Raw genomic sequence first — 15,079 nt, 5'->3', positions numbered from 1 at the left:
GGTGCAATTAGATACAATTAGTATCTACCATTATTTGCATTATGCTCCCATTACTAGGTTTGGGGTGCTAATAATATCTTCCACAATTTGCACTGGGGTATAGAACATAACATTATTTGCACCAGAGTGCTAATAGAATCTGCCTATTTTTTTTTTTAGGGTCTAGCAGCATCAGAGTGGCATTTGGCATGTCAAGGTAATAATGGTTCTACATGTAAAAGACATGTCTTGAGACCCCTGATTTCTGTTCCACTGTTATGCTCTGTCAAGCTGTTTTTGAATACAAAAAAAATCACCACTAGTTGAGGTAATATTAAGGAGCAATTATAGGGCTTCCTTAAGACCAAATAGCTGTTAATACAACCCACTGACTCCTCAAATATGAAAATATGTAGTTTTACACATCTCAAATTTCTAATCTGTTTGAAAATGTGCATGGACACACAAAGTTGCACAGATACCGTAACCAGCATTTAATACAAACAGGTAAAAGGTTCCACCTTTTATCCCAAAAATGTCATTCTTTTGTCAATTTGTCTGTTATTACTGAAAAAGTTTTATTTTATTTTTTGTATAAAAATAATTACATAGAAATTGTTCACACAGAGCAATTTCTAGCGAATAAAAATGCATACTGTATTTATTTGACTTTTCCAGGCCTGAAAAATTCATATTTAAAAATAACCTTATAGAGAGGTTAACCTTAAGAGAGCTGCTATAGAAAAACACAAATAAGAGTGTTATAGATAATTGTAATGATGAAAACCTATTGAAAATTGCAGGAACATGACAGTAATTATTGGAGACAGCAGACTCTACTGTATGAGCCGGTCTACAATATTAAGTGCAATGTTTCTAACAAACTCAGCGTTAGGGGATTTCGTTTCCTTTAATCTCTTTTCTCATTCATCTCTTGCCCACTTGCTTTTTTAGACTTTCTTGATATTTTCTTTGTGAATTCCAGTGAGGGTTTTTTCCCCAGCCATCTTAACTGCGTAAATGCAATAATGTATGGCCAAGCTCTGATCGATCTGTCCTGATTGATACAGCCATGGATTCCTTACCAAGCAATTTCAGCAATGGCTCAGACAAGAGCTGCTACAATAAGGCAGGGTGGAGAGAAGTTTACTGCAGTTTTTAAAAGGACACACATTGATTAGTGCGGTGATTAAAGCAGATGAATGATCCCATGGAGAAAAATCTACAGTACACAGAAGAGACCAAGAGCTAGAAGACTAAAACAAATTACACACCTAAACACACTAAAAACAATGCAGCTCATTTAAAATAAACATATTTCAAAAACTAAATATGGCCTAAGTTCAACATATCAGCAAAAATGTGCTGGATAATGACTATTTTTACAGTCATTGTCAATTGAATGTGACACAGTATCACTTTGGCTGTATGAACCACTGAATGCAAAGGGGACATGAAAGGAATTTGGACATAACTTTATGCAGTCAAACACGAACGTGAACTACCCAGACATCTTCAAACATTCACAAAGCTCACTTCCCAATCCCCAGAGAGAATTTAAAGAAATTAAGTTGCCAAACTGGGTCATTCAGAAATCACTATGGTATGGATCTCAGAACTATGAGCATAATAACATATACTGTAACTGCCAAGATTTACATATGCCTTTACATATACTTATGCAGTATTCAAATAGGCCTGCCCTTATAATTAGCCAATCATAACAGAGGTCCCTTACATAGAAGTCTTAAAGGTTCAGTAGAAAAGAAGCCTGTTAAATTCTAAGGGTCTAAGAAAGCAAGCAAGAAACTTGTGATTAACATGAATGGTAATGTTACAAAAGTAAAAATGCTACTTCGTTTAGAATTTCGCCACACTGAAGGTGAGATTTTTTTGATGTGTGTGTGTGTGCAGTTCAGAAGCGATTTGCAAAGTTTAGTGCAGATGCCAAACCTCAGGACCACCTACCTGCAATACTAGCAAAGATTTCACTGACACCAATGAGGACGTATTGAGGCACCTGCCACCATATGGCCAGATCAGCTGCATAGTATATAACTCCACTGAACGACTGCTCAATAGGGCCTTCGTTTTGGACAATCTCCAGCCTCTTTGTCTCTAAAATGCCTATAATGGGAGAGAAAAAGGGATCCAGAGATAAATGACTAATACCTCATAACAGTCATAGGAACAACATTTCAAAGAAATATAAATATATCCTGATCTTAGTATCATGATAAAAGATGTGGAGCAGTAGACTGTTTCTGCTTGGCCAATAAAGAGAATGGAGAGTTGTCCCTTGTTTCAGTTCCAAAAATCTAATGATTGCCATTTTGTTTCTTTTAAAATTATTGTAATTTAATTAACATTCATTCATCTGCAATTATGTGTACTATTTGAATGGGTCATCATGCACAACAATAAGATAAAAATAAAAAAACAGCTCATTCTAAAAACCAAACATCAAAATGTAAACTGACATGCACAATTTAATGCATACACTTGCAATAATAATTAGAATTTTGATTGAATTTCCAATAAAAGTCATGCCAAGTAAATGTCTTTTTAATTTAAGAAATTTTGCACACATCTCATCTGCAATCATTAAATTCTATAATATCATATAATTCAGCATTACATCAACCATTGGTTAGCCTGCTTTCTAGATATCAGCATCGGCTATTAAAAATAGCAGAAATCAGTTGAGCGTGTGTATGCGTTTCTGGCTCAGTGTGTCTGAGTGTTAGACCTGTACCGGATACCATGTATGGACATCTGGAGAGAAAGTACATGTAACAGTGAATGGATAGGTAAGAACGGTCCATTAATGGATTAAGTGTCAGGTCAATGGCAGCGCTTCACGCAGGTCAAAGCAGCTTATCTTCCACACGCGCGCGCACGCACGCACGCACGCACGCACGCACGCACACACACACACAATTATATCAGGTTGGTTTAACAGGTAATCATAGTGAATGACAGAACCAGAGATTGCTGGCCTGGTCTATCTAAAAGCTTGATCCACTAATAACCAGGTTCCAGGCATTGTTGAGAAAACTCCTCATTGAAAACCTCAATCACGCCAACATACAAATATCCCCATTTGTGAAGGTATATGACTGTATATCATAAACTTAAAGGTATAATTTATCCAAAAATGAAAATGTACATATTTTCTCAAGTTGTTCCAAACCTATATGACTTTCTTTGTTTTGCAGAACACAATAGATGTTTCACAGAATGTTAGCCTCAGTCACCATTTTTAATCAAGTCTTAAGTTCACTTACTTTGTCAGATTTCTCTTAAAACAAGACATACCATCTTATGCCATTTTGCTTGACAAGAAAATAAATCACATTTTAAGAACATTTTATACAAAATTTTAACAAATTATCGATTTTCTGATGCATTGTGATCTAAGCTTGAACAATCTCAATATCGATTCTTACATCCCAAGATCTCTATGTGATGACTTTCTATAATGCAAATAAATCACTTGCATGTGCGACCAAATGTTGCGCTATGAGACTTAAAGTCTATGAGTCTGTGATTATCCACTGGTTGGTTAACTTTCAGATTTCACTAACCTGTGACTGAGAAGAGTTATTAGCACGGAGATCCTTTCACTGTGTTTTGACAGTAAAAGTTTGGTTTAACTCATTCTGTGTGTCCAAAGAAGAGATTCACACATATGTCATTGAACAATGTCTCTTCAACACCATTTTTGTTCTTTTCAGTCAGTTGTTCATTAAAAACATCAAAAAAGGAACATTTAATTCTAAATCACACACAAATGTGCTAAAGAAACCATGCACGCCAACAACATTAAGATGAGTAAATGATGACAAAATTAACATTTTTGAAAGAATAATTCCTTTAAAATAACTAGTCTGTGATACAGAGCATCTATACCACAGCTGCTAACTCAAAATGCTTCGGTTAATAAAAGACTAACTTTTTCCTCTCTTCCCTCTCATCTTTCATTCCCCCTTCACTCTTCGCCTGAACACCAGAAGCGTTCCGCTCTGATCTTCGGCTGTGGCATGTCAGATTTAGATCGGAATACAAATGATGCCTGGAATAAAACACTCTCTGGCTAAAAGTGTGACCCGCTGCAGATTACAGACCTCACTTCTGCACTTCCAAGAGATTTAAATACCAAGACAGAAAAAAAACTTGACTTTTATTTCTGGGAAAAATTTGATGGAGTTGGAACTACCCCAAGGCATCGTCTGCTGTGTGGTGGGTATGTGTGTGCGTGTGTGTCTGGGCTCAGGTTTGTTGTCAAAGCAGCTTGCCGTGGAAATGCCTGATATCAGGACAAGTGTCCAGGTTTGTGGGCAACATCTGTGCCAGTGGGCAGAGTTGGGTTTTGGGCTGTGCCCTTGCAAGCACCCATCTGTTTGAGCAAATGGAAATGGATCATTAAAAGCTGTTTCTATATTATAGGTGCTTGGAGGGAATGGGTTAAAAGAAAAAAAAAAAAATAGGATTTGGTGACTTCATCCAAACAGGAAAGTCATGTCTGATCTGAAACAAGTTATTACATTTTGAGGAAAGATAACAAACAATTACAAAAGATTAGAGGGAAAAAATAAGACAAACCTTTTTTTGTACGTATGGTGCACAATAAGAACATGAAAATGTAGGAGGAAAGCAAAAAGAGTCCATTTTGATTTCATGAGACTTTAAAGAGCATCTATTATGGCTTTTAAATGTGCCTAATTTTCTTTTAATGGTCTCATACAATAGATTTACATGCATCCAAGTTCAAAAATCACTTTAATTTGTTCACCATTTAAATTGCAGCATTACCTTTTTTTCCCCAGTGTCAAAAACAACTTGTTCATTTTAAACTCCTCCTTTCAGAGAGCCTACTCCGCTCTGATTGGTCACATATCCCAATCTGTTGTGATTGGTCTGCCGCTTAGTGTAGTGTTTGAGGGCGGGTCAAAGCTGTTTGTGAGCAGCCAATGAAGACCAGAGGCGGGTTTTTTTGTCACCAAATTACGTAGGTTAGTACAGGAAGTCTGGAATTACTAATGCCTCATTTTAGGTGTTCAGAATCGGTTCTTTCCTTTCTTGTCCTGCACTTTGATTTTTGAAACTTTGCTGACTTTTTTTTTTTTACATTCCCAAACAGCTATATAAAACACACTTCATGAAAGGTAATATTTGAAAAAAAACAAAAAAAAACATGTGCTCTTTAAAAAGCTTTCAAAAGATCTGCATGTCTCTTTGTCTTTCAGACATTTAGATAAAACTTCTTAAAAACTGCTATTATTTATCATTATTTGTTAATATTTAATTTCACACACATCCTTGACTCTTTCGGGTCTTTGTATAAAGGCCTGCAATTTACCTATTATGTAGCGTGCACCCACAGGTGATGTTTGTATGTGTGACGTGTGTGTCTATCTTAGTGTACTCAGGAGAGTGAAATAGACATGTGAGAGCTTAGAAAGGATGAAAAAGGAGCTAGAAGAGAAAGAACTGTGTTTCATAGGTTTGATATTAATGAGGGGCACTAAAAGACTCATTTCCCAAGATATCTCATCTACATAATAAGCCCCATTAGTGGGCCCCATTACATCAGAGAGACACACACACACACACACACACACACAAACATCTACAATGGTCCTCCCTTACACATATACACACACTTTTATTGAATCCATTCACACGGAGTAAGAATCCTTAAACAGCGATCATATCAGGTAATGGTTTATTAATGAGTCACTGTGTGTGAGTGGGAGAAGAGGATGGGACATAGAGAGGGTCCCAAAGGTTGTCATAATTTTCATCTTTAGAACACACACAGTGCGATTTAAACATGGATGGCACATACTAATTCCGCAAAAGTGTGCAATGATTTTCTTCCCTGCTTCTGGCTACATCAAAGTAATGGTTATTATTAGATAACATCTGCATTGTGCACTGAAAACAAGTCTTATAGCACGTTCAGGCTGTATCATGCAATATCAAGGTCATATTCGTCTGCATCACTGTAGAATACCAAATAAAGATAGGTGTTTTGAAGGAAAAATTATTAGCATTTTATGTATTTTGGGTTCAACAACAGGGATTTTTAATGCAAGTTCCAAGAATCAAAATGTCTTTCTCAGCAATGGTCTGGAGAATCATAACTTAATCAATATGCAGTATGATAATGAATATTACTAAGCAATAATAATAATAATAATAATAATAATATTAGACAGATGCAGCATTAGATTCCAATAGTGTCTCCTTTAACATGAGTGTTGACAAGTTGCATTAAGCTGGCGCCACACTAGATTTTGGCAGTGTGTCACACAAGCAGACAATTTTGCTAAGACCTCCCTCTCTTCAGTTGGAGGCACGGCACACTTGGCGATGAAGAATGGAGGAGGGATGAGACAAACCAACTAACAGCAACTGTCTCTTGATTCCCTGTCACATGGAGCTCGACAAAATAACAACAGGAGAACCGCGCAAGCACTAACAATTGTAATGGAGTCATTTAGGGTACAATTCATGAAGTTAATTTACCTTGTGAATGTGTGTGATTGTGCATTTTATCCCCTCGAGACTTGCCGTAGAACGCCATATGCAGCTTTCAGTGAGTAAAGAAATTATGTTCAACAAACTGTTGCGTCTCCACTTCTAAATTTCATTAAGTCATTAGTGTAGGACAAAAATGCAGGACAAACGCTTGGTGACAGAATCACTATGGATCTAACACTACAATCAGTGTTTGTGATATGCAGTTTTCATTTGTGAGTGCAATGAAAACGTTCAGATCAGCTTGATATCTTCAGCCTAGGGACGTATTAATTTCCATTGTTATGGCAACAGTGTTTTCACAACGTGAGAAGAACGTGAAAGGGCTTACGTCTGTTTATGCTACGTTTATGATATGATCGCTTTGGGTGAGAAACAAATCAATATTAAAGTCCTTTTCACTATAACAGTTTATAATTGTTGGTCTTCAATGCATATCCATATGGGGACTCCGTTCATGTTGCCTCTCATGTGACGCAAACGTGTTGGCATTTTCATGCGAGAACTTTGGTTTACAAGAAAATGCTGTTAACAAGCATACTAGGTTTTGCTTTAATTTGAACATGCCAGCACGCATGTCACGCAATGCAGCTTGAAATGAGTCCCCTTATGGACGCGTCCCCTCATGGAAACCTTTAACGACATCCCACTGGCAGCCGCTAATGCACACGCCGTCTCTCACCTTGGCCGGTGAGATTGTTAATGAAGATTACACCTGAAAATCACTCCAAAAAATTGCTAGTATGGCTCCCGCTATATGAACACCAGGGCAAATTAAAAAATTATCATATATTGCCACCACAACAGCAACTGGTGAAAAAATTACACTTGGAATTTAATCGGAACGGGTATAGTTGCACCACAAACTGATTTTAGTTCAGGTACTAGTTCCACAAATTGTGTGGAAAAATGGCAATTTAGTAGCAAGTAAATGTGTAATCACTACACCTGTATCTGTATATTTTTGTGGCGAGCAGGGCGGGGCAGAGCGGTGTTTGGGCAGAGTGAGGCTGGGAAGATCAGTGGGGAATAAGTTCCACCTGTGTGCTACACCGATCCCACGTTACAGTGAGGGGCGGGAGTATTTGAAGAGAGGAGACGGCAGCAGACGGGGAGAGAGAGACGCATGTCGATGTGGTTGTGTGTGTAGGGAACTGCTGAAAAGCAACCCAGACTTGTCTGTGTGTTCCTGAAAACAGTATATGCAAAAATGTCTCGTGTGGATTGTCAAGCCGGTCCCAGCTTCCTTCTTTGCCATTCTTGATTCCTTTACATTGGTGCTGAAAGCCGGGAAGCAGGAAGGATGCGCCACCAAGGAGTCCTCACCTCTGACAAAGGATTGCATCGCCTAGAGTGTGCTTGATCCAGTGGCTCTGGAGCACTGCGTCAACAGGCAACTGAAAGGGATGACTGAGGGGTGCAGTGCTATTGCCCGGCATCGCGGATGGAAGCAGTACAACGAGCTGAGGGCGTGTCTGTGTGCGTCTATATGTTTTATGTTATTTTAAGTTGAGTTTATGTAATTAAAGGTTGTTGAAAATATTTGGATTGCCATTTTGCTTGTTAATCAAATTATCTCTCCCTGTCTAAGTGAGATGTCTTTGGCCAGAAAAACTGCAATGTGAACCACAATTTATACTGACAGTGAAAAGTCTGTATACTGTATATATTTTTGTCACTGTAGTTAACAGGAACCAATATATTAAAGTGGGTGCAAATCAAGAGTGACAAACACCTGAAAATCTACTGCAATCATCCAGCAATTCACTTGACATCAATCTCTCATTTTGACTGTCGGGAGTTTGAGGTGAGATTTTGAGTGTTTATTGCTTAAAGAATCCCCCATGAAAACTACAAACCCACATTTATTCATTTTGATGGCAGCCGAGACAGTGGAGGAATTTAAAATGTCTAAACATCTCTCTACCTTACCGAGCAGAGTTTGACAGTGGTTTGAAAGTATCAGAGGGAGTGAAAGACAAGGCTGGAAAGAAAAATATTCATACTTACACTCCACAGCACATCTCCCAATACTCATCTCACTCAAAAAGCATTTTAGTCTGAAATATGTCAATGTCTGGACGCAGCACACACTGTCAGCCTGACTAAGCTTGGTGTAATCCACAGGGCTGAGCTGGAATTGGACTGGGGACTGACTGGAATGCAGGGCACAGTCAAACAGAACAATGAGATACTGCCGACCTGTCAACGGTTTCTTTTCCGACAACCTTAAAACAAGCACTTCACGAATTTCAACGTGTAACTTGAAATTTTGTGAATGTGTGGACATGGTCTCAAAAAGTGTTGTCTTCGTAGTGAGGCATCAACAGTGTAAAGAACACCTGAGACTCATCAGGACGGGACATATGAGCAAGTCGAAAACATTTAGCTGGAGGAATGTTTTGGAGAGATATGGGCTGTCTAAAAGGCCTTTTCAGCTGTCAACTGCTTTTTTTTGGGCATCGCAGGTACACTTCTGATATGAAGGCGGTCTCAAATTGTAGTAAGCAAGATAATGCTTCCATCTAAGATTAATTGCTATTTTTTCAGCAACGTGTGTTTCAGGACTGGTTCCGGGAACCAGCACCTTATCGTGGTGGAGAGGTTTGTGTGCCCTTATGATCCTGAGGGTTGCGTTGTCTGGAGCCATGTGCTCCTGGTAGGGTCTCCCAAGGCAAAGTGGTCTCAGGTGAGGGGCCAGACTAAGAATGGTTCAAAATGACTCATGGATAAAACGGCAAGAGGAGGAGTTACCCTGCCCGGAGGAAGCCCGGGGCCCCTGTCTGGAGCCAGGCCCAGATGGAGGGCTCGTCGGCGAGCGCCTGGTGGCCGGGCTTGTCACGGAGCCCGGCCGGGCACAGCCCGAAGAAGCAACGTGGAACCCCCTCTACATCCCTTGGGCCCACCACCCATTGGAGGAACCGCAGGAGTCGGGTGCGCTGCCATATGGGCGGCAGTGAAGGCCGTGGGCCTCGACGGACCAGACCCGGGCAGCAAAGGCTTGCTCTGGGGACGTGGAATGTCACCTCACTGGGGGAAGGAGCCGGAACTAGTGAGGGAGGTGGAGCGTTACCAGTTGGATCTGGTGGGGCTTACATCGGCCTTACAGTTTTGGCTCTGGATCCGTACTCCTGGATAGGGGATGGACTCTATTCTTCTCTGGAGTTTCCCAGGGTGTGAGGCGACGGGCGGGTGTGGGGATACTCACGAGTCCCTGGCTGAGCGCCACTACGTTGGAGTTTACCCGGTGGGCGAGAGGGTCGCCTCTCTACGCCCTACGGGTTGTGGGGAAAACTCTGACTGTTGTCTGTGCATATGCACCGAACAGCAGTTCAGAGTATTCGGCCTTCTTGGAGACCCTGAATGGAGTCCTGAATAGGGCCCCAGTAGGGGACTCCATAGTGATGCTGGGTGACTTCAACGCACGCGTGGGAAATGACAGGGACACCTGGAAAGGCGTGATTGGGAGGAGCGGCCTCCCTGATCTGAACTCAAGTGGATGTTTGTTATTAGATTTCTGTGCTAGTCATGGATTATCTATAACAAACACCATGTTCGAACATAAGGATGCTCATAAGTGTACGTGGTACCAGAGCACCCTAGGCGAAGGTCGATGATCGATTTTGTAATCGTGTCGTCGGATCTGAGGCCATATGTTTTGGACACTCGGGTAAAGAGAGGGGCAGAGCTGTCAACCGATCACCATCTGGTGGTGAGTTGGGTCAGGGGTGGGGAAAGACTCTGGACAGACCTGGGAAGCCCAAGCGAGTAGTGCTGGGTGAACTGGGAACGTTTGGAGGAGGTCCCTGTCCGCGAGATCTTCAACTCACACCTCCGGCGGAGCTTTTCAGGCATCCCTGCGGAGGTTGGGGACATTGAACCGAGTGGGCAATGTTCAAAGCTTCCATTGCCGAGCCGCGGTGGAGAGCTGCGGCCTCAAGGTTTTAGGTGCCGCAAGGGGTGGTAACCCTCGAACACCGTGGTGGACACTGGTGGTCAGGGAAGCCGTCCGACTGAAGAAAGAGGCCTTCCGGGATTTGTTGTCCCGGAGGTCTCCGGAGGCAGTTGCAAGGTACCGACAGGCCCGAAGGGCTGCGGCCTCGGCCGTGAGGGAGGCAAAGCAGTGGGTGTGGGAAAAGTTCGGAGAAGCCATGGAGAAGGACTTTCGGTCCGCACCAAAGTGCTTCTGGAAAACCGTCCGCCACCTTAGGAGGGAAGCGGGGAACCATTCAAGCTGTATACAGCAAAGATGGGGCGCTGTTGACCTCAACCGAGGAGGTTATTGGGCGTGGAAGGAACACTTTGAAGAACTCCTAAATCCCAACACGCCCTCTATGGTAGAGACAGAGCCGGAGGATGATGGGGGATCAGATTCTATTTCCCTGGGGGAGGTCACTGAGGTAGTCAAACAACCCTGCAGTGGCAAAGCCCCGGGGATTGATGAGATCCGACCAGAAATGCTGAAAGCTCTGGATGTGGAGGGGGTGTCATGGATGACACGCCTCTTCAACATTGCGTGGAAATCTGGGACAGTGCCTAAGGAGTGGCAGAACGGGGTGGTGGTTCCCCTCTTCAAAAGGGGGATCAGAGAGTGTGTGCCAACTACAGGGGTATCACACTTCTCAGCCTCCCTGGTAAAGTTTACTCCAAGGTGCTGGAGAGGAGGGTTCGGCCGATTGTCGAACCTCAGATTGAAGAGGAACAATGCGGTTTTCGGTCCTGGCCGTGGAGCGACGGACCAGATCTTTACTCTCGCAAGGATCCTGGAGGGGGCCTGGGAGTATGCCCATCCGGTCTACATGTGTTTTGTGGATCTGGAGAAGGCGTATGACCGGGTCCCCGGGAGAGACTGTGGGAGGTGCTGAGGAGTACGGGGTGGGGGGTCCCTTCTTAGGGCGATCCAATCCCTGTACGTCCAAAGCGAGGGCTGTGTCCGGGTCCTCGGCACAAAGTCGAGTTCATTCCATGTGGGGGTTGGTCTCCGCCAAGGCTGCGCTTTGTCACCAATCCTGTTTGTGATATTCATGGACAGGATATCGAGGCGTAGTCGGGGTGGGGAAGGTGTGCTGGTTCGGTGGGCTGGGGATCTCATCGCTGCTTTTTGCAGATGATGTTGTCTTCATGTCATCATCGGTCCGTGACCTTCAGCTCTCACTGGATCAGCTTGGCAGTCGAGTGTGAAGCAGCTGGGATGAGGATTAGCACCTCTAAATCTGAGGCCATGGTTCTCAGCAGGAAACCGATGGAGTGCGTACTCCAGGTAGGGAATGAGGTTTTGCCCCAAGTGAAGGAGTTCAAGTACCTCGGGGTCTTGTTCACGAGTGAGGGGACAATGGAGCGGGAGGTTGGCCGGAGAATCGGGGCAGCAGGGGCGGTATTGCACTCGCTCTATCGCACCGTTGTCACGAAAAGAGAGCTGAGCCGAAAGGCAAAGCTCTCGATCTACCGGTCAATTTTTGTTCCTACCCTCACCTATGGTCATGAAGGTTGGGTCATGACCGAAAGAACTAGGTCGCGAGTACAAGCGGCCGAAATGGGCTTCCTCAGAAGGGTGGCGGGCTTCTCCCTTAGAGATAGGGTGAGGAGCTCAGTCATCCGTGAGGAGCTCGGAGTAGAGCCGCTGCTCCTTTGCGTTGAAAGGAGTCAGTTGAGGTGGTTTGGGCATCTGGTAAGGATGCCCCTGGCCGCCTCCCTAGGGAGGTGTTTCAGGCACGTCCAGCTGGGAGGAGGCCTCGGGAAGACCCAGGACTAGGTGGAGAGATTACATCTCCACACTGGCCTGGGAACGCCTCGGGGTCGCCCAGTCAGAGCTGGTTAATGTGGCTCGGGATAGGGAAGTTTGGGGCCCCCTGCTGGAGCAGCTGCCCCCGCGACCCGACTTCGGATAAGCGGTTGAAGATGGATGGATGGATGGTGTGTTTCAGGAATAAATACATATTTCATTCAATAATACATTTTCTTTACAAAAGAAATTACAACAAATAACGGACTAGGTTTTTAATGTGCAATAACAGCTGGAAATTCGACAGCTAACGTGTAACTCGAAAACTAGAGAACAATGGCTTACTGTATGGTGTTTATTATTTTCAACCCATTCTTACACTTCCAATACCATCACAGTCATTCTCACAATTTGACAAAACCTTTTAGTGTGTCAACGGATTGTGCTTCATACAGATGTAAACGGTTAAAGAAAATGGTCACACGATCACCCAAACCACATTCGGATGTAGTCAAAAACCCATGTGAGCACATTGCAATTGTAGAGTAAACACTAGGGATGCACCGAAATGAAAATTCTGGGCCGAAACCGAAAATCCAGGATGCACTTGGCCGAAAACCGAAACCGAAACCTTTACCTATTTAAAAAAAAAAAAAATGTTGTGTATAATTGTATTAATTTTATACTTTTTCATTAATTTCATGAATGTAATTAATCTGAATTGAAAAACTACAAACCAATAAAATAAATCACACTTTTATTGAAAGTAGCACAACAAAATTGGACAAAAAATATATTAAAACTATATTAAATATTATTATTCTTTCAGTTCTGTAAAAATCAAATTTTACAGATTTTATTAACAATTATCCAAATAATGTAAAGTTTTAGAAAACTATTATATGCACAACAACAGTCAAGTAATGAACTTAGCTAGCATCTTTCAAAAAGTTTAAATATGCAACAGTAATTTTAATTAAAACAACAGGCAGAACACAGAATGGCAGAGGGCCTCTATTCCACTGATCTATATAAAACTATAATATATATATCAGTGCTCTATTCTGTTTATGTAAACGTATGTACACTTTAAGTGAAAATGATTGTGCAAAACAGCAGTAATTGAACTAAATCCAACCTCATCTGTAAACGACAGATGTATCCTCAAGTGAAGAAGTCTAATGTAATTGCTATACACATCATATTGGACCGCTTTCTATTTAACTACAAGTGACAGGTTTCTCTTCAAGAACAAAAGTTGCTAAACTTTCTGACAGTCTCTCCTGTCAGAAAGCTCATCAAGAACATGAGATGCTGCACTGAACAGTCTCTCACTCTCTGTGCTGGTGCTTGGGCAGATAAATACCTGTGCGCAATCCGCGCAAGCAAAGGAAAGCGGTCTTTGTTTATGCGACCGTAGTCAAGGGGATTGTCGCTTCTGGCGTAGTTCAGATAAATACGTCTCAAGTTGTGGTGTAGCTGCGCTAGTTGTGACATTTTCCTGTAGAATCTCTTGCTGTATTCTGTATATATATGTATATATATATATATATATATATATATATATATATATTGAAAGTTCTGCTGAATAAACACTGCAGATCGCAAATTTGATGTCCTTATCAGAAACTTTGAAGAATTTCCACACCGCTGACATGATCGGCCTTTGTTTGGTAGCGCCGTTGTGGAATTATCTAACAGCTGTGATAAGGGCTACATCGATCCAGATTGAAATCTGAGCACTGAGGGGCGGGGCGAGGAGGTATATATTTTCGGCTCATATTTTCGGCCTTTTTTCTCTTTCGGCCGAAAACCGAAAGTGCCGAAAGTGCCATTTTCGGCGGCCAAAATTTCGGTGCATCCCTAGTAAACACCAATCCATCCTAATGCATCTCAGATCACAAGGACCAGCTACACACTTGTCAACCATCTATTGCTCAAAACCAAAGGTTTTATACTTGGCAGGTTACATGCAGCTTTAAAAGACTGAAAAGCCCAAGTTTGGAGACGCTCACTAGTTAATTTCCAAAGCTCCTCTGGAAAATAAGTTACGATGGAATAAGAGACTAATGAAGAGTGCAAAAGAGCTGATTTAGGTTGGTATTTTCGAGGATGGTGGGCTGTATGAATATTACCTCTACTAATTACTAGCGGGAATATTGATCTGCCTTCTGCCTCAAGGTTGGACAGGAGTGACAGAAATCAGAGGTGAGATCAGTGGACTGTGTGAAAGTGTCAAAAGCGTGCGATGATAATGTGCGTACGTATGTTGACTAACCAGCAGCCACGGCAGAGCACATGACAAAGAACATGCCCACAGCAATTCTCTTCAGAGGGGAGGGCAGCAGTCCTTTGCGTTTAAGGATGGGGTCGAACACTTTATCCTTGAGGGGGATCAACATGAGGATCAGCACGGCGTCAAACATGGTCAGCCAAGCCGCAGGGAAACGGAAGGTGTGCTACGAACAAAAGGGATAAATAAAAATGTGTTATGTTCACAGATCACTAAAACAATGAACAAGCAGGAAACAAGATACAGTAGAATGAGAGGTTGTGGGTTTATGTAAAGGTCAATCATAATACTCTTCTGCATTCTTCTCTGTGGCCATGAACACACACTACAAAGTTTTGGAGTGACACCACATTTAAAGCTGAAGTGTGTAATTTCTGCACCACTAGTGTCACTTAAACGGAATAGCAAAAATAAAGATTGTTTTCAAATAGTTTTCCAGAATATTCCCCCCATCTAACATTGGTCGAACAAACAGATAGTTCCGCCCAAAACTCGCACCATTGGTTTAGTCAATGTTTCTGTGTCGGGCAATTGGGACG

General features: G+C 42.3%; 1 protein-coding gene across 2 annotated transcripts in view; it reads right to left on the bottom strand.

Annotated features, from left to right (window-relative positions):
- Window positions 1–15,079, bottom strand: part of LOC127631298 (solute carrier family 15 member 4-like) — a 64,113-nt gene that overhangs the window by 29,322 nt on the left and 19,712 nt on the right. For both annotated transcript variants that reach the window (XM_052109384.1, XM_052109383.1), the window contains 2 exons: window positions 14,526–14,706; window positions 1,948–2,106 (listed from right to left, as the gene is read on the bottom strand). In XM_052109384.1, the coding sequence (XP_051965344.1) occupies window positions 1,948–2,106; window positions 14,526–14,706 (340 nt within the window). The remainder of the gene's footprint in view (window positions 1–1,947; window positions 2,107–14,525; window positions 14,707–15,079) is intronic.

The sequence above is a fragment of the Xyrauchen texanus genome, chromosome 37 (assembly GCF_025860055.1).
Source record: "Xyrauchen texanus isolate HMW12.3.18 chromosome 37, RBS_HiC_50CHRs, whole genome shotgun sequence".
NCBI classification, from domain to species: domain Eukaryota; kingdom Metazoa; phylum Chordata; class Actinopteri; order Cypriniformes; family Catostomidae; genus Xyrauchen; species Xyrauchen texanus.
Note: the sequence above shows the minus strand (reverse complement) of the source record. Positions and strands in the feature narration are given on the sequence as shown.